Source organism: Mustela lutreola, chromosome 13 (assembly GCF_030435805.1).
Source record: "Mustela lutreola isolate mMusLut2 chromosome 13, mMusLut2.pri, whole genome shotgun sequence".
Classification (NCBI taxonomy): Eukaryota; Metazoa; Chordata; class Mammalia; order Carnivora; family Mustelidae; genus Mustela; species Mustela lutreola.
In genome coordinates this window covers 11,962,664-11,985,912 of record NC_081302.1, presented here as the reverse complement: position 1 = coordinate 11,985,912, position 23,249 = coordinate 11,962,664, and the positions used below count along the sequence as shown (strand labels likewise).

Here is a 23,249-nt window from a genome sequence, read left to right as displayed (position 1 = left end):
TGGTAATTTTCCAACCAATCTTGCAAATCTATAAACAAAATCAAATTTTAAATCTGTAAGCGATCACCTACCTCATCTTTGTCAACCTCCTCATCAACTTCATAGACATGAACTGGAAGTTTATCCAACTTGGCCACTTTGCTTTAAAGAGAAGAAATAAATTTGTTTTATAATTGCATTTCTTCCCCGATCAGAGGAACCACCATTTAACAAATCCAAAGCTGGTCCACTCAGTTGAAGAACAGAATCAGCACTACTGCTTTGCAAAGTGGGTGATCCCAGAAATAAAAAGCCCCCAAAAGCCAAGGAGAAAAGCTGGCATAAATATACTAACAATGGGGAAAGTGTAGGGGCATCTGGGTGTTTCCATTGGTTGAGTGTGTGTACTCTTGATTTCAGCTCAGGTCTTAATCTTGGGGTCATGATCAAGCCCCACGTTGGGCTCTATGGAGCCTACTCAAAAAAAAAAAAAAAGTTGAAGTCTACTAATAAATAAGACTTGATAGAATAACTTTTTTTAAAAAAAAGATTTATTTATTTGAGAGAGAAAGAGAGAGACCATGAGCGGGGGAAGGGGGAAAGGGAGAATCTCAAGCAGACTCCACGCTGACCTCAGGGCCCAACTTGGGGCTTGATCTCACAACCCTGAGATCATGGCCTGAGCCAAAAATCAATAGTCAGACACTTAACTGACTGAGCCAGCCAGGCACCCCAGTAGAATGACTTTCAAAATGAAGTTTATAAGAGAAAATGGGAAATGGGGCCATGGCCTTCAGAGTGGGAGGCCCTGCCTTGATGACGACAGTGTTAACAAAAGCACAGTAATGGTGGCCAGCATTTACTAAACAGTATGATCTAAGCACTGGGCTTCACATGTACTATCTCCTTCAGTCCTTTACATGATGGGGGCTGGTGTCTTGACAATAGACAAAATGACCGAGATTGACAGAGGGCAGAGTGAGCAGAAGATGCAGACAGAGTACAGAATCTATGTTCTTAATCACTGTTAGAATCCTCCCTCTCTTTCTTACCACACAACTGGAAAATTATTAATGCCAAAGATGAAATCGACCAGTGGTGAAAGGGTCTCTCTTCCAGGAAGTTCACTACATCTCATAGTCTGTTCTACGATAGCCAGGAGAATAGTGCGAACCAGACTAGCAGTGAATAGTTATCCAATCAAATGGAAAGGGATAGCAGGGATAGTTATCCAATCAAATGGAAAGAACTTAAAAAGCCCCAAGTAAGTACTGGGTAAGTATAGAACTAAGGAGCATACCCATCTGGAGAAGATAATGTGGGAAGGGAGTGATTTGAGCTGAGGTTCAAAAAGAGTCCATCGGGAAGTTGGCTGAGCACTCTTAAGGAGTGGCTGAACCACACAAATAGGAAAAACAAACAGCAGGGAATAGTTTCAATGGTTCAAACTCACAGATGCCACAAAACACAGAAGAGAACTATATTAATAGGGTCTCCATTACAGGTAAAATTTTCATTGGCAATGATTACTTTTGAAATACAACCCATCGTTATTTGATTTTGATTTCGGGTTTCATAATCAGCTCTACCTAAATTTACCAACTGCATCATTTCACGATTTACCATTTGGTAACATAACCTCTCAAGACAAGACCAACCTACCCGTGGTTCACTTTAATGACAACTAATCTATACAGACGCCCTTGTTTTTGGTGTATTCCAGAATGCATTAACACTTTAAAGAATGTGAAAAAAATGGTCTGGGGGAAATGTTTGCTCTTTGATTTACTTTTTTTTTTTAACATAAAACTTATTCACTATAAAGTGCTTATGTCTCTTCAAAATATTCTTTCAAAGATAAAACACACTGTAGCATTTACGTTTTCTTGGTCTTCTATTTCTCACTGACAGTACATTACCTGCTGTGCTTTGTCAGCCATATCCTGAAAAGAACCACTGGACACAAGTAAACCATGTGTTTTTTTACTATTTACCAATCCCAGAGTGCGAGCTTTGAGTCCTACTATTGAATACCCTGAAAATCACAGCTGTTCTTTATACATATAAACCATCTAGAAATATTTTCTCCAATTACTGATTGCATATGAAGTTGCATATTATATACCTCTCTAAGCATTTCAAGTGCAAAAAATTGTTGCCCATGTGTATAACCCCACCTTGTGTGGTCTGACCATTTACTCACTTTGGAAGCTGTCGAAACTCTCCCGAGTAATCTTCAAACTTATAGTTCACAAGATGCCAGTCAGAGTTATAGGTTTTGATGCACTATGAGGGGGCGGATTAAAAAAAAAAAAAGCATAAGAAGAAAAGAAAAAAGATATGTGACGGCTTTTGGAGGACATTTTGGAAGGTTTACGAATGCACGCCCACACAAACATCAAAAAGAATCCTTTCACCTCAACCCTCTTGTGCCTGAAATTCCACAGTCAGAGGATCCTGTAAAGCTTAAAAATCACTAAAACATTACTCTTCGGAACGGGGTCACTCTAAGTGACCATCATTCATGATCAGAAAGCGGGTTTTACAAGGGGACAAACCTCACCTCAGTTGCTGCATTTACATAACAAACTGTGTGTGGCTTCTGACTTCAAAGCCCTGGGTTCTTCAGAAGTCATGTGTCCTCTAGGAGAACATCAAAGTAGATGGAAAGTGTGACCCTAAAGACCCTTTCGCGGGTGTTTACTAACATCACAGCTAGCTCTGTTATTAAGGATAATATAAATCTGCCCTCAGTTCTTCCTTCTATTTATAAGGGCCAGAGTGAGGTTATTAGGAGAAAAGATTCAGGTTCCAGTTCACAATGGTGCCACAACATCACCATGTGTGCTCACATTCACGAACCAAGGTAGGGAGCTTTACCCCTACCTTGACATTAGCATACACACTGGTGTGGCGCCCAGGGTGGGCTGTCCCCAAACGTACAATAGCATATGGCTTATTAGGAACTGAAGCTACTTGGGAGTCAATCCGCTCAAAGGATACTGAGATCCTCCTCTGTCCCCGCGAAAACCAGAAAAAATTTCCCCTATGAAAATGACTCTCCTGTACTAAGAAGTAAAAAAAAAAAAATCCTTATTACCAGAGGTAGAGACCTGAAAGTTGAAAAAGCTACAGAAATAAGCCTCCTCATTTTTTTTCTCACCTACTATTTCAGCCTAAATTCTGCTTAGAATTCCTTACTAATTAAAACTCCCAAATACCTCTCTTCTTTATCCTGTCAATGCCTCACAAATTTGCTCTTTTTGTCTAAAATGTGTAAAAACTGCCTGCCTTGGTCATTTCTTGGGGTTTTAGTTTCATCACCGGACTTCCATGTCCACATAATAAAATTGTGGGTTTTTTCTCCCTGTTTTTGTTTCTTATATCAATTTAATTCCTATGCCAACTAGAAGAAACCCCAAGGTGGGGGGAGAATAATAAGTTTCTACATCCCCTACATTGCATTAAACTACCTCACTACCCAACAGACTCAACGGACCAGCATGGTGTCTTTCATTCAACTATCCAGGATGACCCACTGAGCGGTACATAGACTCAAGATTATAAATCCTGCCAGACTCTATGCGAAGCCCTCTATAGGCAAGGTCGTGAAGGGCAGGCAGTGTAAGATTTTTATGTTACATTCTGAAAGCAGAGAAGGGTTAGGAACAGAGGCAGATGGGGTTGCTGAACAACTTTGCAATCTCTTTGCCTGGTAGTGACGAATGATACTCTTTTATTCTTGTAAATGCTTCTCAGAAATACTTTCAAAGCATTTTCACGTTGAGAACATCTGACATCCACACTCCAAGTTACATTCCAAAGCAAGTGTGATTTCAGAATTACCTATAGGTTTGGGTTCTCCCACTATTCTCTCTAGGTCCATTAGCACAGCCAAGTCAGGTCTGACCAGGTGTGACACAGGTTGGCGCATGAGTTCCTATTCTCTGTTCAGCTTTTTGAACAAGCACGGCAACTAAAAGCCTATCACTAAAGTCTCCAGCAGGACATTAAACCTACTCAAGTATGACATGTATCTGCCCAGCTAAAAAAGAAATAAATAAGCACACACTTGTACATAAGCAGCGAATTTATGAATGTTAACACCTGAGTGCCCAGATTTTTAGTATCATAGGTAAAACAGATAAGAAAGATAATTATTGTGTTTAAATATTTTGCATTATAAGAAACTATAAAAACACAGCTAAGCAGTTAAATAGCCAGAGAGTCATTCATTTAATAAGCCCTCGTTGACAGTGCACACAGCAGACACAAGCTAAATTCAAAGGCTGAGAGCACAGAACCCCTGAAAGCAAGCAACCCCACCCCTCCGGAGATGTAGAAAGCCTAGGAGATGAGGGTTACATCAGAAATCAACATCCAGAGAACTGTAACTCCAGAAAGACAGGGATCTGACTGGCTGATTCCGTGACTGCCCTTTCAAACTCATGAAATTCAATAATATTTTGGAGTTAATACTGAAAGGTTTTTGAAGTTGTTTTAAAAAGAAAGTCATGAGGTCATTCTCGGTTAGAGCAGAGGATGGAGAGGAAGTGCTGTTTCACTCCACCCTAGTGCCAGGGTCCCCAGAGGCCTTTGTTCTGTTGGCTCCAGCAGAGGAGCTCGGAGCTGTTACTGTTCAACCTGCGGTGACTGCAGAAGTGGAGAGTCATCCCTCCAAAATCGTATTTTTTAAGCAACTGGGAGAACTGAATTAGTAATCAACAAACTGCTCCATGTCTTAAAATAAGGGGTCAGCAAAACTCTTTCTGCAAAAGGCCGAATCGTATTTTCAGCTTTGAGGGTCACATGGTCGCTGCTGTAAATGCTCAGCTCTGAGTTCTAATGTGAGAGCGGTCATGTTAATGGAGGGGTGTGGCTGTGTTACAATAAAACTTTATTAACAAAAACGGGCTGCAGGCCAGACATTGCCTATGGGTCGGTCCCAGTTTGTCTACATCCTGCTTTAAAATAAACAGCTAAGACTATATAAACATATCTGGCTCTATTTGTCTGGAATTAATCTTCCTAATAAAGTAGCAAAGGAAGTAAGACAAGATGTTCTTTTCAGAAGGATGAGAGATCATTACTTTTACAATTTTAAACACACATTTAATTTTTCGAAAATGTCAATGGAAACGAAATACTGTGATAGGATCTTGTTATTTTAGTCGGTCTTCACTTTTAAAAGCCTAACTTCCTTGTGGTAGGCAAAATTACTGATGGGCCTATGTATCATCTGAAATTCAATCAGAAAGATAGGAATAAAAATTCATTATTTTTAAATGAATGAGCACTTTAAGAAACAAAATTAAAAGACTTAATGAGTTCATGTTACCTAAAAGCACCTGGGGGAAAAAAAAACAAACACCCCAAAGGGGGGAAGACAAAGCAATTCTAAATGCAGTACTTTCTCTTTCCTCTTTAACAAGATAATCATCACGTGCATGATCAAACCAGAGTGACAATAATCCTACGCTGACCAGAGACAGTCAGGGTCTGCTCAAGACCATCTGGCACTTCATGAACACTGAACTAATCTTAAAAAGAAGTTACAAGTGTAAACATATAAATGAAGTAAACGAATACATAAACATGTGTTGAGTCTCCCTGAAAATAATCTCAGTAACAAAGCCTCTGCCAAAGATTTCCAGTGAGTTCCTAAGAGTGACCCCTTTTTCTACACCAGTAAGTTCTGCAGAATTCATGTTTTAAACAGCCGTCAGAAATGACCCGTGCTGACATTTCTGTCCAAGCTTCGGGCTCTGAAAATCCCATATTAGTCTCCTATTTTAACTTCCACTAAACAGATGGAGTTATGTCTCTGAGACTTTCTTGAAAATATCATTGAAATTTAAAGAACGGGGAGTGTTAGCAAAACATGGCTTTACGGTGACGCGTGCTGCGCATTACCTCGGTGACAAACAGGCTCTGAGCTTCCTCTTGCGCGTCTGCGGGAACCGTGGAGCACATGTACCGCCCCTGTCTTCTCAGAGTGGCCGTCTGCGGGGGAAAGCGCAGGCAGAAGGTTTGGTTACTCCAAGATGGAAAGGTGCCAGCCAGCCTCAGAGTGCAGCAGGGCCCAACAGGGACACAGTCACTCCGGTCTCTGCCAGCCCTGTGCTTCTTCCTCCTTGGGTCACGTACAACAGATCCCTTTGGGTACCAGAAAGTTTAGAGTTGTGTGCAGGGCAATGGCCCCCACTTCTTTCCCAGTCGGGGACCCTGTGACCCCTCCAGAGAGCCCTTCTGCTCCTCCCCACCAGGAAGGGTAAGGGTCCCTTTCAGAATCCCTAATACTCTGCAACCCCAAGTGCTTGATCTAGTCCCACTACATTGCCTTTTGCTTGTCTTAACTGCCTTTTTCTAGTGTAAAAGAGACATACCATAAAATTTACAACTTTAACCTTTTTTTTAAGATTTTTTTTAAGTAAACTCTACACCCAATATGGGCTCAAACTCATGACCCTGAGACCAAGAGTCTCGAGCTCCATGGACTGAGCCAGCCAGGCACCCTGTTTTAACCATGTTCAGTGTAGAGTTCAGTAGCATTAAGTACATTCACACTGCTGTGCAACAATCATCACATCTACATCTTTTCCAGTTTTATTTAGAAACTGTTGACAGACATCACTGTGTAAGTTTAAGGCATACAGCATGATGGTTTGCTTTACATCTCTTGTGAAATGAGGACCATGACAGGTTCAGCTAACATCCACTTTTCTCACATAAATACAATAAAAAAAAAAAAAAAAAAAAGGGAAAGGTAAAAAGAACTTTCTCCTTGTGATCCTTGAAATCTCCTAGGATTTACTCTCGCAATAACTTTCCCATCTATCATTCAGCCATATTCACGGTGGTCATTGTGTCGTACACCACACCCCTAGTTGTTATCTTATAACTGAAAGTTTGGACCTTCTGACCTCCTTTCTCCAATTCTTCCGCCCCCTACCTTCCACCTCTCATAACACAAGTCTGATCTCTTTTTCTATGACTTATGTCTTGTTTTGTTTTATTCCACGTATAAGTGAGATCTCACGGTATTTGTTTTTCTCTGTCCGACTTATTTACTTAGCAAAATGCCGGCAAGGTCCATTATGTTGCTGGAAATGGTAGGATTTCCTCGTTTCTTGTGGCTTAATATTATTCCGTTGTAAATATACACCAAACTTCTTTATCCATTGATCTATCAATGGATACTCAAGTTGTTTGCATATCTTGGCTACTATAAATAATGCTGCTATAAACATTTAATTAATGTATTAATTTCCTTTGGATCTATTCCCAGAAGGGGGATTATTGGGAGCCATATGGTAGTTCTACTTTTAATTTTTTGAGGCCCCTCCCTACGGTTTTCCATACTGACTGCACTACAATTCTACCAACAATGTACAAGGGTTCCCTTTTCTCCACATCCATAAGAGCATCTATTATCTCTTTTTTCTTTCTTAACATGTTACACAAATAGCTTTATTCATTTCTGTTATTGCTTATCTTTTGGATGACAGCCATTCTAGAAGACACAAGAGATATCTTTTTTTTTTAAGGTTTTATTTATTTATTTGACACAGACAGAGAAAGATCACAAGTAGGCAGAGAGGCAGGCAGAGAGAGAGGAGGAAGCAGGCTCCCTGCTGAGAGGAAGAGCCCAATGCTGGGCTCTATCCCAGGACTCTGAGAACATGACCTGCGCCAAAGGCAGAGGCTTAACCCACTGAGCCACCCAAGCGCCCCAAGAGATATCTTATTGTGATCCTAATTTGCATTTCCCTAATGATTAGTGCTATTGAACTTATTTTCACGTACTTGTTGGCTTTTTGTATACCTTCTTTGGAAAAATGTCTATTTGGGTCCTCTGTCCTCAATGTGGGTTATTTGGTTTTTTGTTATGGAAATCCATGAGTTCTACATATATTTTGGGTATTAACCCATAGATATATGATTTGCAATTTTTTTTTCCCCATTCAATAGGCTGTCTCTTCACTGTATTGATGTTTTGTTTCATTGTGCAGAAGCTTTGGAGTTTGGTGCGGTCACCTGTTTACTTATTTTGTTGCTTTTTAAGATATTGGAACCCCCCCAAACAGTCATTACCAAGACCATGTTAAGGAGCTTTATTCCAGTGTTTTCGTCTAGGAGTTCTAAGATTTCAGGTCTTACGTATAAGTCTTCCATCCATTTTGAGTACATCTTCATGAGTAGTGTAAGACATGGGGCCAGTTTCATTTCTTCCCATGGGAACAGCCCATTATCCCAGCACCATATACGGTCTCTTCTACATTCAGTGTTCTTGGCTCCTTTGTCAAGTATTAGTTGACTGCATATGCTTGGGTTTATTTTGGGCTCTAGGTTCTGTTCATTGGCCTGTGTCTGTTTTTACCTGGTACCACACCATTTTGATGACTACAGTTTTGTAAGTAGAGCTTGAAACAGGGTATGTGATGCCTTCTGCTTTGCTCTTTCTCAGGATCTCTTCGGCTACTTGAGGTCTTTTGGAATTCCACTGAAGGACTTCATGGGTGAATTACTAATTCATTCAGTCTCCAAAAGGGCTTTGTAGGCCCTTGCTCATGGTTTCTTTACAAATATCACAAATGGTAACCCTTATTTTCTACCTGTTCCCATGAAATACCACAGAGATATGTGACAATAAGCAATGAAGAGGCAAATCTATTCAAAAAGTTTCTAAGTATCAAGTGATTCTAAGAGGTTGTCAAAACTATTAGAAGTCGGGGCACCTGGGTGGCTCAGTGGGTTGGGCCGCTGCCTTGGGCTCAGGTCATGATCTCAGGGTCCTGGGATCGAGTCCCGCATTGGGCTCTCTGCTCGGCGGGGAGCCTGCTTCCCTCTCTCTCTCTGCCTGCCTCTCTGACTACTTGTGATTTCTCTCTGTCAAATAAATAAATAAATAAATCTTTTAAAAAAAACTATTAAAAGTCAAGAATAATAAAAGAAAAGGGGACTGGTTCAAGAAACTGTGTATGTTTCAAGAAAGAATTCACTCTAAATCCCTACTTGTCTTGATGTATTTGGGTTTATCAAGATTCTTGAAACTATTATAATTTCAAAATGTTCAGGAAAATGCTCAGGTCTAGAAATGGGACTACTAAGGCATTTCCAGCCCATTTCCTGTCACAGCACAGTCAAAAGAGAAAATTTATTACATTTTCCCAGTAGAATTACTAATCAAGAAACTTTAATTATATGACACTCTTCCTCTAATGTGAGAGAAACAGGATCCAGATCTTTTTGATTCTTGTAGATCAGAGTGAGTGCCAGTATCCTCTCAGTTTAAGAAGAAAGCAACTTTAATCATTAAAGAGAGACATGACCCTTAACAGATAAGACAGCACTGGCATAATTAAACCAACCATATGTGTGGTTATTTACTACCCACCAGGACCAGAGTACTAGGTTTGAGTCCATTAACTGATCAAGTCCTAGCTCCAATTTTGACAAAGCGTAGTTTTCCAACAAGAGCCCTCTGCTCCCCTGGAGATGTTATCCAAAGAAACTTAATGCATTTCTTAAAAACCATTCACTTAAATGAGACATACTTCTGTAGTACATATCTAGCTGCAATGTTGTTTTTAGGTCTATTTCTTATTGTATATAAAATTGGATGTTCTAGATGATCTCTTTTAGCTAGATGGCTGCTATCCTTCCCTATATATGAATGCTATTCCTCACACCAAGAGATCGAGACAATTTCCCTGTCCTTGAATCTAGGCTGGCTTTGACCAATCCAATGAGGTGGGAGTGGCATTCTGCCAGTTTGGAACTTAGCAAACTAGCAGCTCTGTTCTTCCTTCTTGGAAGACAATGACACATAAAAAGTTCTACTACCAGAGACCCCTTTGCTTTAAGTCCAAACTAGTCACCTGGAAAGGCCAGATATAGAAAGATGCCCCACCAGCCCACAGCTGGTTCTAGCCAACCTGGCAGAGGTGCCCCAGTGTAAACGCAGAAGCATTTCAGCCCCTGCACATAGCAAGTCAAGCAGAACTACCTAGCCAAGACTTCATCAGATTTCAGATCTGGGAGAATGATATATTATTGCCCTAAATTACTAGGCTTTGGAGTGGTTTGTTACTCAGCAATAAATAACTGTAACAAGACTGTAAGAGATTAGAAGCATGTCCTAATTAACGTGTACTGAGGAATACTGTTGTTTTCATGAGCATGTTTTCAAATACTAATCACAATATAGATTTAGGACAGAAGCATCAAGGAGACACACTAAGCTGCAATCTGATTTCCATATTCACCTTTCCTAGGACATCTGTCAGTGTCCTAAAAATGGACAAGAAAGATAGAGAAAAATGTCTGTTGGACCTTAAGAATAGATATCAATAGCTTTTCTTTCCCCAGATCACTGTACTGATCATTTTAAAGCTCAGCATAGATATCATTTCACACGTCTATCCAGCCATCCATTCACTGAGTCACTACTTTCCACCACCAGACACAGAAGTAGCAGCTGGAGACACCAAGTTTAATAACGTGTACCTGCTATTCCTGTAAAGCTTATAGTCTGATGACAGAGGAAGAGGAGGAAATAAATTATTGGAGTGCTACAGGTACTACAGAAGAGTATGAGTGAAAGGGGCATAGAAGCACAGGCTGACATGAGAGGAAAGAAGAGAGGAATCTAAATCCAACTGGGAGGAAAAAAGGACATCAAGAAGATGTGCACCAAGGCAAAGACACTGAAGCTAAATTGAACAGGTTGAGCACAAGTTGTATTCAGTACAAAGGGAGCAGAAACTCAAGTTAAAAGAGCAAAATCAAAACATAATGAATTAGATTAGCTCTTTGCACACACAAAAGAGACCCATTAAATCCTAGAACTACAAATATAATCTACGCCAAAAGAAAAACTGCCCAGAACTCTAATTACACTTGAATTAAAAAAACACTAGAAATGAAAAACCCCACCAACCTACAGCCTTATCAACTGTTTTAACTCATCTGGGGAAAGAATGAGCCAACAGAAAAAACAGGTCTTGCATAAACAGAGCAATTTTGTCAGTGTCTTTATCTTCACTTAAAAGGAAAGGCTGGGGGGTGCCTGGGTGGCTCAGTGGGTTAAGTCTCTGCCTTTGGCTCAGGTCATGATCCCAGGGTCCTGGGATCAAGCCCCGAATTGGGCTCTCTGCTCAGCGGGGAGCCTGCTTCCCCCTTTCTCTCTCTCTGCCTGCCTCTCTGTCTAAGCTAAGATCTGATCCCAGACCTTGGTGACTTATAAACCATGGCCCATGAGGCCCTGTCTGATAGCAGCTGGTCACTCTGTGACTCCATTATCCAAAACACATCCCATTTTCTCCTATCAGACTGTGGATTCCTCCAAGAGCAGGAGACATATCATCCTATCTGTATCTCTTGTGCTAAGTACCCAAGAAATGTTTCAAAAAATGAATGAATGAAATAGGGAATGGACACAGAAACAGGACTCCACCAATAATCACCTATTACTTGTATATAATTTCTTTTCTGTTATTACAAAGAGTTCTCTGGTCCATTATAAAAACTGAAGTCTTCCCTTGAAGATTACAGCATGAGTGAGTGCTCTACTTTAATTTCTCCATAGATTTTGTTTATTAAAAGTCATATCTGGGTGATAGTCTACTGTGTATGCCAAATCAATTCACATTATATTTCTGCAGTTTTATTCATCTGGCTTGTAACAGAGCCCCAATCAATACCTGGAGATTTATACTCAATGAACACAAAAACGCTCCTCAAAAGCAAACTTAATTTTTTTTTCACGGTTGTGGTATTCTCTTCTATTTTTCTATCAGTTAAAATCATATTCCTGCTAAAAAGTGGGTCTGTATCCACTTTATATAAATCAACATCAAGATGGACATTCAAAGAATGTCTGTCCCATTCTTGTGTTTGGAAATAAATTATTTCCATTCTACTAAGAAAGCTTAGTGGCAGGAGCTTTCTGCACTTGCAAGGAGAAGGGAAGAAACATTTCACACTGTGAAGTGTGATAAGATCTGCAAATTAAATATAAATGCAGCTAGCATGACAACCACTTCGGATAGAAATCTCATAGCACAAAGCACAGCTTAAAAATAAAAACCTCAGGGGCACCTGTGTGGCTCAGTCAGCTGAGTCTTGATTTTGGCTCAGGTCATGATCTCGGGCTGTGAGGCTGAGCCCCACATCGGGCTCTGCACTTGGCACAGAGTCTGCTTGTCCATCTCCCTCCGTTCCACTCCTTACCCTCTCCTAGCTACTACAACAGTCTAAATTATTTTCAGTTACTGTTATTTAGGTTAAACGCTGGTAGTCTTTGACACAAAGAGATCCTTAATTACCTTGGCCAACTATGGACAGGAGTCTTACAAGGAATTCCAAAAAATGTTAGGAGTTCCTGAAAAGAAAAATTTAGAACTGCTACAGGAAGAGAAAGGGGTGAAGTCCTGACCCAAAGGGCTCAGAAGATGATCCAAGGACACATGAGAGCCTACGTCAATCTTCAGGAGACTTTCTTTTTTTAATGGAATGAGTTGAAGGAGTTCAGATCGCCTCAGACCCGAATAGAAAAAGCAGAACTTGTAACTATCTCCAAGTCTAATCTGGAAGGACAAATTTCAAATAGATGCTCTCTTATTTTATTTTATTTTATTTTTATTATTATTATTATTGCTCTCTTATTTCAAAAACTTTTTTCTCTCTTGGTTGAAATGATTCCCCCCAAAGACAGGGGTCACTTCAGTACCTATGAGCCATCACCCAGGGCGGTTGGCCCAGGGAGGCAGGGCTGCGGGTCACCTGAAGGGACAGACAGATGTACCATACAGCAGGTCTCCCCATACGGGCCAGCCCTGGGGCTTCTTGGCATTCCCTGGCCCTCCTCTTCATCACTCACAGCTGTTCCTCTGATGGTCTTCACCTTCAACTTATAATCTCTCTCTACAAATGAATTCCTGACCCCAGCCTGGCTCTGACTTCTCTCCATCAGCGCCGGCCAACCCACCATCCTGATCCCACTGAAGCGGGATACTGAGAAGCTCATGTTTCAAACCGCAAGAAATGTGAGGTGAATAATTTAATTCAACTTTCTATGGAAGAATCTGAGGACTGATATTGGAAAGGGGTTTGAACGCGGAGCCAGGAAACCTGAGTTCTCAAGTGAGCGTGGCCTCTAATGAGCTGTGTGATCTTGAAGGAAAGTTTTAACTTTCCACATCTATAATACAGAGAGTTTTCTAAGGATCTCCAGGCTTCCTGTGTAATTTAAAAATTCCACAGTTCTGTGAACATGGAATGCTAAGTCTATCTCTCTCAAATGGACTATCTGAGTGCTATGAGGTGCTTTGAGAGAGACTAAAAGACATCCAAAAAAAAGAAGACACATACTAGGTCTGCTTTGACTGATTACCCCATTTGTTTTTTTTTTTTTTTAGGAAAGGAAAGGAATGTTTTTTGGATTTGAGGGAGAGAAGAGTCGCTTTGTAGACTTAAATAAATGTAGGGTGAGTGGTAACAGACGTGCTTTCGTGTCATTGTTTCTTTACTGTTCTAACCCTCTCAACCCATACGGTATGGGGCTTTTTATTAATCACTTTACAATGGGCATTAAAACTGTAACAAAACAACCGTCTTAATTCCTAGAGGGAAGCATGCATAGCCACTGCTGTTTAAAATATCCTATTTTATAAGATTTTAATTAAAAGACTGAGACAAAAGGCCCACCCTTCCCCCCAGGGGCTGTAAGAACAATGAGGGAGAGACAGGATCCCAGAGAGGTGGGTGGGCTGCCTGGGAGCCAGCTGAACACAGCCGCAGCCATCAGAGACATCTCCCCATCTCTCCTGTTCAAAGGAGCCCCGGGCTGGGAGTGTCCTCCCTGAGACGGAAAAACAAACATCCCAGGCAGCCCAGAAGGGAGGGCAGGCCTTGAAACAGGAAGAGAGGGCTCCGCAGGCATTCTACACGGAGCAGCTCTGAAGAGAGGGGAGGCCGCTGTGCAGCGGCTGAGACACTGAGCTACAACAGGTGAAGAAGGTCTTCTGGAGGCGGTGACCGCTCAGTTAGGCACGTGGCTGCGGAATGTGGAAGAGTGAGGGAAATGTCCCCGGTGCCACCAGACCCCTAAGATGGGCTCTGAGGCCTGCGGAGGGCCTGAGGTCAGAGAAGAGGGCCCAAGATGCCCGTGGCTGGCTGGACAGGGATGCCCACCAGGTCCCAGGGCAAGGGTCAGCTCCCACCCACCCTGAAGCAGAAGTGTCGACACCCTCTGCTAAGCGGTCTATCCCCACCCTGTAATTCCATACAGACCATCCTGCATTTGTGTTCATTTTTGTGTTTGTTTTAATTCGCGTAGTAGAACTGCTTTCAGACTTTAGAGGGCTCGGTGTGCTTCCAGAGAAAGAGTACTTGGATCTTTCAGGAGAACAACCACCTTGGGGTATGGCAGGAGGGGACCAGCATTCAGTGAGGGGAGGAAGTAGATGCTGCCAGAAATCAAAGCCCAGGCAGTTGAGGGAAGACAGCTCTTGGGGCTGGCGTCCCTCAGCCTCGCCCACCTCCGTTACTAAGCAAGCAAACCCTGGGCTGAATTTATATTGTGCTCCGCTGGGCCAGATGGACAGAGTCCACTCCAGTATTCTAAAGTTATCTTGGATTTTCGACTATTCCCTGTTGGGCAGCTCTCAATACCTCCTTCCTTTCGTCTCTAGGCCTGAGCCAAACTGCAGGGAACCTCACGTGTCTGTGGAGCTAGTCCCCTTATAGCATGTGCTGGACCCCGGCCTTGCTTGCCTTTGTCTTTGCCCGAAACATTACTACAAGAAACTCTGGGGACTCAACTGTGACTTCTCGAGCACAGCATGGTGGAACCTTTCCAAACGTCTGGCAATGGCATTCGTTCCAGAACAGCTGACTTGCTTTGGGAGGATTCAGTCCCAAGCCAGGCTGGAAACTGGCTGTTTCCCACATCTCCTTGCGGAGATCACGTCTTGGAGACAGACCCACGGGGTTCTATTAACATCAGAAGATCCCACTTCCGGTGTCCTGAGAGCTCTCCGTGTCGAATTCAGTAATAATTACAAAAATGGACAAGGCATGGGACAGGATACAGGTCTAGAGAAGGAATCCCACTTAGGTTTCTGGAGGGGTTTTACAAAAAATAACTCTCAAGGAACCTGTTAAAGCCACGCTGGCAGCCACCTGTCCCGCACAGCAACTCCTCCTCAGCCCCTACGAGCTCCCCCAGGCTTCCACACCCAGGCTCCCCTCCCGCACTGGCCTCTTCTGTTTGCTCAGAGTCCGCCCTGTGTGACATCACTGACTTTCCTTGCTGGGCGTCCCCATGCTCCTGCGTGCGGCCCAGAGTGGCACCCACGCTGGTATGCCCAGCTCCTCTCTTTCGTCCCTCTTACCTCTTCTCTGCCAGTCATCTCTAAAAGTTTCATCTGCGAGCATCAGGCCTCAGCTTAAATCCTTTCCATGACTCCTCATTTCCACCAGAAATGAGCCCACAGTCCAAGCTCCTTACCACAACCAAAGACCTTGGCTAAGCAGCGCTAATGACTTTTCTGGACTCCCCTGGCTGTCTTCAGCCCCCCAGCACATGGGGACTTAGGACTCCCTCATGCACCAGGCCATCCACCTGACTGCTGGGCCGCTGGCACCACCCACGTCCCCAACCAGCCTCGAGACCTGCCGGCTCTCCTGCTTGTCTTTGCTTTTCCAACACCCAGCAGAACATAGGGCACAACGTAAATGTTTGTTGAGTGAATGGGCGGCTGAGATTTTAAAATGTGGATGCTTTCACTCAACTGTAAGATCACTCGGGGTTCCAGATGAGACAGTGTCTCAGAGCTGGTGAGCCTTCAGGTAGCCTCTGTCACCATATCATGTTCTGCTTCCTAAAATGTCACATGCATTTATAGGTGTCAGTAGACCTTTGAGAGTCATAACAATTTCATTCTGCTAACACCCCAAATCATACATTACATAGCTTTCCAAATGCAGTAAACTATAAATAAGCTCATGTTCACAGCCCTTCATAACCAGACTCATCAATTAAGTTCAGTTTTTAGAGATTTTGTTTGGTTTATGTTGGGTTTGGTGTTACAAAGAAGCTTGGTTTTAGTCACTCTTAAATACCACTTCACAAGAGAAAACAGCATGGGGGGGGCGATGTCCAGAAAACGAGGAGTAGCCTTTGGTCATTTGGGGGACAAGTGGCAGGTCCAGCTTCCCCAAAATCTGCTCCACATCACATGACTTTGCAAATCCCCAGAAATGAACGGATGTTCCCTTGAGAGGAAGGAGGCTGCTTCCTAGGCTCTCAGCTCCCTCCCTGCCAACTGAGGGACATCAGCCAGGGCTACAAAGAGCTTTCTTGCATGGAGTGTTGCTTATGCTTCTTGCACATCTACGAGAACCCAAATTTTAGGGCAAATGTTATCTCTGAACTATAAATTAAGAAAATAATAAACTGAAAGGCATCCAGTGAGTTTTAAGAAGGCTTCTCACTTACCCCAACACCCAGATTAGTAACAGAGAGACCAGGGCCTAAACTTCTGGCCAAGAGAAGTGATTCTGACTAAATCTTGGGTCTAGAGCGCCTATTTTCCCTCTGATTGATTTACGTTCCATCTGGTAACAAAACCTTGAAGAAGATATAAGCAAGCACAGTTTCTTTTGTTTTCTACTTATCTGCGTGTGGCTCCATATGTCTTTCTCTAGAATGTAATTTCAGTTGCCAAAAAGACCACACCTAGCATGGTGAATACGCTTCCTGTTACACCATGGCCATTATTTACATATTCCAACTTCCTGCTGAGCTTTCCTCCCAGGAAGGCTCACTCCCTCAGGTTCTCCTCAACACTCAGGAGCAGTTTCAGTCACACACCAAGGGCAACTGCCCTCAAATCCCTCCACGCATTTGCCGGCATCACCACCGCCACACTGGTCTTCCCAGACCATCGGGCCTCAGCACATCAGTTCCTGGGAGAACATCCGAAGTCTTATTTTAAACACGGTGGAGCTGAGACTCTGCTCCGCTGACAAAATGCTAAGCAGATGGGAAGTCCTGACTTGAGGACCTCTGGCATCAGGGGACTTGACTGAACCTCCTTCCTCTGTCCTCTCTGGATCTCACGCACACAGTCAGCACGCACACTCAGGTCACGGTCGGACACTCCGAGCAGGACGCACTCTGCCAGGCGGCCCTGGCAGGAAGAGGCAGAGCAATGCACACAGCAGGAACCTTTCAGGTTGCAGCAACCACAGAGATTCTGGACTTACTAATACATTCAATGACATCTGGTGATTCTGAAGCCAAAACCTAGATTTTCTCTTTAAGGACTCTGTGTTCTTGTTTTTGCATGCAATCCTACCGTGTCTCCTTGCTTCTACTCCCCTGGTCTGCCACCTTGAGACAGTTTTATAGTTATGAACAATTATAAAGATTGACTGGATAGTCAATGAATGTAGAGACACAGTAGAAATAAATCTCCATGTGCTTACATGGTCTTAAGATACTACCTTCACTTAGAACTTCGTCTATGCATGTCTGTTGTTCATATTTAATAACCTAAGACAAATACATTAATCGCATACAAAAAACTGTCCTCCTACCCCTCAGTGCTTACAAGGATGGTCTGTGCTTAGACCTTTTTACCAACTGTGGGACATTTACCATTCTCTCTGACCTATTTAAAATGTGAGCTAAACATTATTTTTTCTAAAAAAGCAAAGAAAAAGACCTGAGGAAGGGAGGGAGGGAGGGAGGGAGTGCGGCCTGAGGCGGGGAGCACATGCATACAGTGCTGGACTATGAGATCTATCCAGTATCTTTTATTCAACATGAGAGAATCAAATCTTAGATTCATCGATGCAGGTGATTGTGTGTGTGTGTGTCCTATTTCATCTAGTTATTGATGTAGTTAATCTCAACTCCCTACTTGATCGTAAGTTTTCCTCAGCAGCATGCAGTATTTCTTTCTTTTTTAAGATTTTATTTATCTATTTGAGAGAGAGAGCAAGTCCAAGGTGCGGGGGCCACGGGCAGAGGGAGAGGGAGAAGCAGACTCCCTGCTGAGCAGAGAGCCCAACATGGGGTGTGATCCCAGGACCCCAAGATCATGACCTGAACTTAACTGACTAAGTGACCCACATGTCCCACTGTGCAGTATTTCTAATAAAAATCGTGTAATAATACAGATCTGCCTCAGTGAAAAAAGGCTACTTCCCTTCCCTACCCTTCCCTGTGATCTGCGCTGCCTAGCAAACGTCCCCCTGTGTGATGCAAACACGAAAACGCCCCTTCTCCAAGGGCTACTTTATATGCCTCCAACTTTATGTCCAAGTCAAGCATTTCTACTCATTCATCCACGAGGTCCTCAGCCCAACATCCACCTCTAGGGCCTCCGCACGCAGCCAACAGTCCACGGGAGGCCATGTCAGGACCTCAAGCGCCTCAGTCTGGGGCCCGCCGCTACCCCCCACCCCCACACACCATCTTGCCACTACAACCCCCATCCCTGTTTTCTATTCTCAGTTCTCCAGTACCGACATTCCCAAGAAGGCTGTTTTCACCAAAATGTTAGGTGGAAGGGCCCACTCTTGGTGGGTGATTCATACCTTCTCATTTTCTCTCTCTCCCTCTCACTCATTCATCCCACTCAGCAAGTATTAGTGAATTCCTGCCCTGTGCCATGTGTTTCCAGGTGCCTGGAAACATCAGTGCCCCAGACCCAGACCCCTGCCCCACAGAGCTCCCAATTAAACCGGTAAGTACGCTGGAGGTGGATAAGCAACGTGGTGAGAGGAAAAGGAGACGTAAATGGGACCAGGAAGGCCAGAGGGGGTCGGGCAGCACGGCAGCGGGCAAGGACCTCACTAAGAAGGTAAGATTTGGCAAAAGGCTTGCAGGAGGTGGGAGACAGCTGGGTAAAAAATTGACGGAAAGAATTCAAGGAAAAGCCTGAGGAAGGGCCCTAAGGCAGGAGATGGCCCGGAGGGAAGGAGGAGCCCTGCAGAGGCCAGTGTGGCTACAGTTGAGAGCAGGAAGACAGTCAGGGAGGTCGTGATAAGGTCTTCACAGAGGTCATAAGGTCTTCACCGAAGGGCTCTGAACACAGGGGTGATACCATCTGACCTTTTAAACTTATTTTAAACTTTTAAACTACCTTTTAAACTTATTTTTAAACAATTACTCTGGCTACTCTGTTAGAATAAACTGAAAGGCATCCAGAATAGGATCCAGAAGACTTGATAGGAGGCTCCTGCATTAACCACAGCATGACATGAAAGGGTGAGGGCTGTGGCCACGGTTACAGCAGCGGAGGAATTAATCAATCAATGACTCTTATTGTCACCCCCTCTTCATCCTATTCTCTAGGTTTCCAAACCCTTCTCACAGCACCCCGCCAATGAGCCAGCCAGTCACTAGTCCCTCAGCCCAATCCACTCTAAATTTCTCAATAGCCAATTCGCTCACCGTTCAGAGATGGAACCCCAAAGACTGTCGGTTCCATCCCCAAGATCCCCAAAGAGCCCTGTTTCTTTTTTCTTTTCTTTTTTTAAATTTTATTTATGGGGCACCCGCGTGGTTCAGTGGGTTAAGCGTCTGCCTTCAGCTCAGGCCATGATCTCAGGGTCTGGGGATTGAGCCCTGCATCAGGTCCCTGCTCGGCAGGGAGCCTGCTTCTCCCTCTCCCTCTGCTGCTCCCCCTGCTTGTGCTCTCTTGCTCTATCCAATAAATGAATAAAATCTATTTTTTAAAAATTATTTATTAATTTATGAGAGAGAGCTTGGGGAGGGGGATGCAGAGGAGGAGGGAGAGGAAAAGACTCTCCAGCAGACTTCCCACTGGGCGTGGAGCCTGATGCAGGGCTCACTCTCATGACCCTGGGATCATGACATGAGCTGAAACCAAGAATCAGACGCTTAACTGAGCCCCCGAGAAGAGCCTGTTTCAAACCACATCCCTGTAACACTGGCATCTTTCATGTCTTCCCCATTCCTGGATTTCCCTTTTTAGTTCATTCTCTCATTTTCCCAATCCTGTTAAAGCCTCTTGTTCTTACTCTGAGCCACAATGATGCCTTCTCTCTACTACCATGTAATACTAACCGCTGTACCCACCTGCTCACAGCAGCCCTGGCCAGAAACTATCTTCACTGGTCAAGACATCCTCGGTATCAACTCCCCCAGCCCATCAGGGGGAGCACGAGACTGTTTGCCCTTTCTGCCTATCCTCTTCCAAGTCCTCTCACTGTCTTCCAGGACCCTGCAGTTTCCTGGCTCTTTCCCAGCTGTCTGTCTTTGGTCCCTACCTCCCTCCTTCCTCAGTGAAAGGCACACCCAAGATCCAGTCCCCATGGAGGTACCCCCATGCTCTAGACCTCCGGGCCACTGGCTCACATTGCTATGGGTGAGTCCAGTTCAATAACCCCTGCCCCTCTCTCAGACTGAACTTCTGCATTTCCAACCACTTCAAGGATTCTCAGCACCTGGATGTCCCACCATCTCCAACTTAATAGGATAAACTCCCATAGGACTCAATCTCTCTCATGCTAATAGTCACATTCTCCTTCTTATTAGAAACCTTAGGTCATTATCTCTTCTAAATTTTGAGCAATTTGAAAGCAAGAGCCCGGTCTCCTGTTCTAAGCAACTCACAAGGCTGCACCCCATTGCACAAGGATTAAAACTATCAATTACAAGCTAAACAAATATACTTTTCAATTCAACTGATCAGTTCCATCCAAAATATAAGCTTTTAAGACATATTTGATCATAAAAATATGATCTATTCTAGTTTTCTGTAAAAGTCATTACTTAAACTAGAATTAAAATTCTCATGTCCTGAAGGTCTGGCCAATTTCAATTTTGAAATATTATTTATCCAGATTTTATTCAGGTAGGTTCAGTCCTAGACATGAACTAATATCCCAGAAACCACAATGTTCACAGAAAGTTACACTGTTGGCCACTGAATTCCCTCTGATAAAAATTTCGAGGAATTTATCAAAAGAACATTTTTCAATAAAAAGCTCAAAACAAAGTACTGAGGTTATTTTTTTGGCAGCATGTAATAAAAAGTGAGGACAAAACAGTGTGGAAAGAATTTTTTTCTTTTCAAAAGGACAGATGGGAAATGAGATCAGGGACTTCCAGGCCCTTTGTAAGCAGCAGGGCCTGGCTTCCTTTTCAGGTCACTGGTTTGTAGATCACTATCAGTCTCATGTTAAGTAGAAGAGGAAAAGAAACAGGAGGAAAATAAAAATCAGGATGTTATTTAAAGGGAAATGGATTAACCACATTTTTCTATACAATGCTGAGAACACTCTAGGATTCTCCTGTATCTAAACACTGCCAAAAATGAAAATTTCTAGGATTGCCCATTCCTAATAATCTTTCCTTGGTACGCCTGTCTTTCCTTTTAAATTCTCTTACTAGGGAACATGATGATACTAAACCATGAAATATGCATTAAGAACACTGGAGAAATTACTCTTCACCCTGACTTGGGATAACTTTAAGGATACAGCCATTTCACATCCATGGAGCACAGAAATCCTGCAACCACATGCTCGCCCCCCCCCCCATTGTGGTAAAATGTCCATAACATTAAGTTTGCCATTTAAGCCATGTTTAAGTGTACAGTCCAGGAGCCTTCAGCCTGTGCTGAAGCCATCACGACCATCCACCCACAGAACTCTTATCATCCTGCAAAACCGAAACTCTGTACCTATCGAACACTAACGCCCCATTCCCCCGGCGCCTGACCACCACCATTCTACTTCCTGTCTCCATAAATGTGACTAATCTAAGTACCTCTTCTAAGGGACTCATACAAAATTTGTCCTTTCTGAATGTCACATTTCACTTAGCATAATATGCTCAAGGCTCATCCACGTTGTGGTCCATGGCAGAATTTCCTTCCCTTTGAAGGCTGAAAAACATCCCATTTTATGGAAAGACCACATCTGGTTTACCCATTCATCCACTGGTGCATACTGGGGTTGCTTCTGTCTTTTGGCTGTTGTGACTAACACTGCCATGAACACGGGGGCACACGTGTCTCTAAGTCTCTGCTTTCGACTCCTTTAGGGACATTTCTGGGAGTGAAACATGATACGCTCTTTTCTATTCTTCCACACAAATTCTATCCTTGTTAGTTTATATCACACACCAAACACTAGTTTATGTGATATATACATGGTATCCATAAACTGCCACCAGCATCGTTTCTGACTAATTACTACCTTTCCCATATTCTACCACTTCACACAGCTGCGCACAAATTAGTAAGCAATGTAACAAATCAGGGACAAGGGTACCTGGTACACGGAGCTCCAAGGCAAGTACAGATTCATCAGGAGTGATGGCAACAGTTAAGTCAGTCAAATCGTGGGGCACCTGGGTGGCTCAGTCGGTTAAGCATCTGACTTCAGCTCAGGTCATGATCTCAGAATCCTGGGATCGAGCCCTGCCTTGGCCTCCCAAAGCAGGGAGCCTGCTTCTCCCTCAGTTCTTCCCTCTACTTTTCTCTCTATACTCTTCTCTCTCTCCTACTCCTATCACTCAAATAAACAAGTTTAAAAAAAAAAAAATCTTAAAAAAAATAATAACATCAAGCCACCAGCATGTCAGTAAAGGACTTCCACCTGAAAGAGAACTGTGATTGGAAGTCAATGGCCAGACCCACATCCGGCTCTATGTGTCTGACGAGAAAGGGAGCAATCCTGGACATTATTTTCAGTCGTGCATACATGTGTCATTTCTTCAGTAAGAGTCAACTTCCATTTCTTGATCTAAAACATTCTAACAGTAAAGAGATTAGGTGGGTGTGAGGTGGGTGGGAGAACAGAGATTCACACACACACACACACACACACACAGCCTGAACCTTCATCCTGGCCACAGCGCAGGTGGTGACCCGGGACCACAAAAGGCCTAAGAAACCGTTAGGGAAAAGCCCAAAACAAGGTACTTAGATGTAAATGTAAAACCTTAAATTAGATATAAGTCACATCTAATAACTTACTACTTACAGTGTGAACAGTAAGTATTAAAGGGATTAAGAGAATGGGGGGAAAAAATCACTGTGAACTTGAACATCTTCAGAGGACATGGGATGTGAAGTGGCCTCAGAAGGGTAAGAAGATTCTAAAAAGATGGAAGAGAAAAGAGGGTATCGCCAACAAGGAGAACCATGAAGGCAACACAGAGACAGAAGAGAACAGACCCCAAAGCATGGGGCTGATTCTGAAAAAGGAGTGCAGTCAGC

The 23,249-nt window shown here is 43.3% G+C and overlaps 1 protein-coding gene across 20 annotated transcripts in view; it reads right to left on the bottom strand.

Moving 5' to 3' along the window:
- DOCK9 (dedicator of cytokinesis 9) overlaps positions 1-23,249 on the bottom strand; it is a 276,616-nt gene that overhangs the window by 125,679 nt on the left and 127,688 nt on the right. For all 20 annotated transcript variants that reach the window (XM_059144086.1, XM_059144093.1, XM_059144098.1 and 17 more), the window contains exons 3-5: positions 5,893-5,982; positions 2,183-2,265; positions 72-141 (exon numbers count right to left, since the gene is read on the bottom strand). In XM_059144086.1, the coding sequence (XP_059000069.1) occupies positions 72-141; positions 2,183-2,265; positions 5,893-5,982 (243 nt within the window). The remainder of the gene's footprint in view (positions 1-71; positions 142-2,182; positions 2,266-5,892; positions 5,983-23,249) is intronic.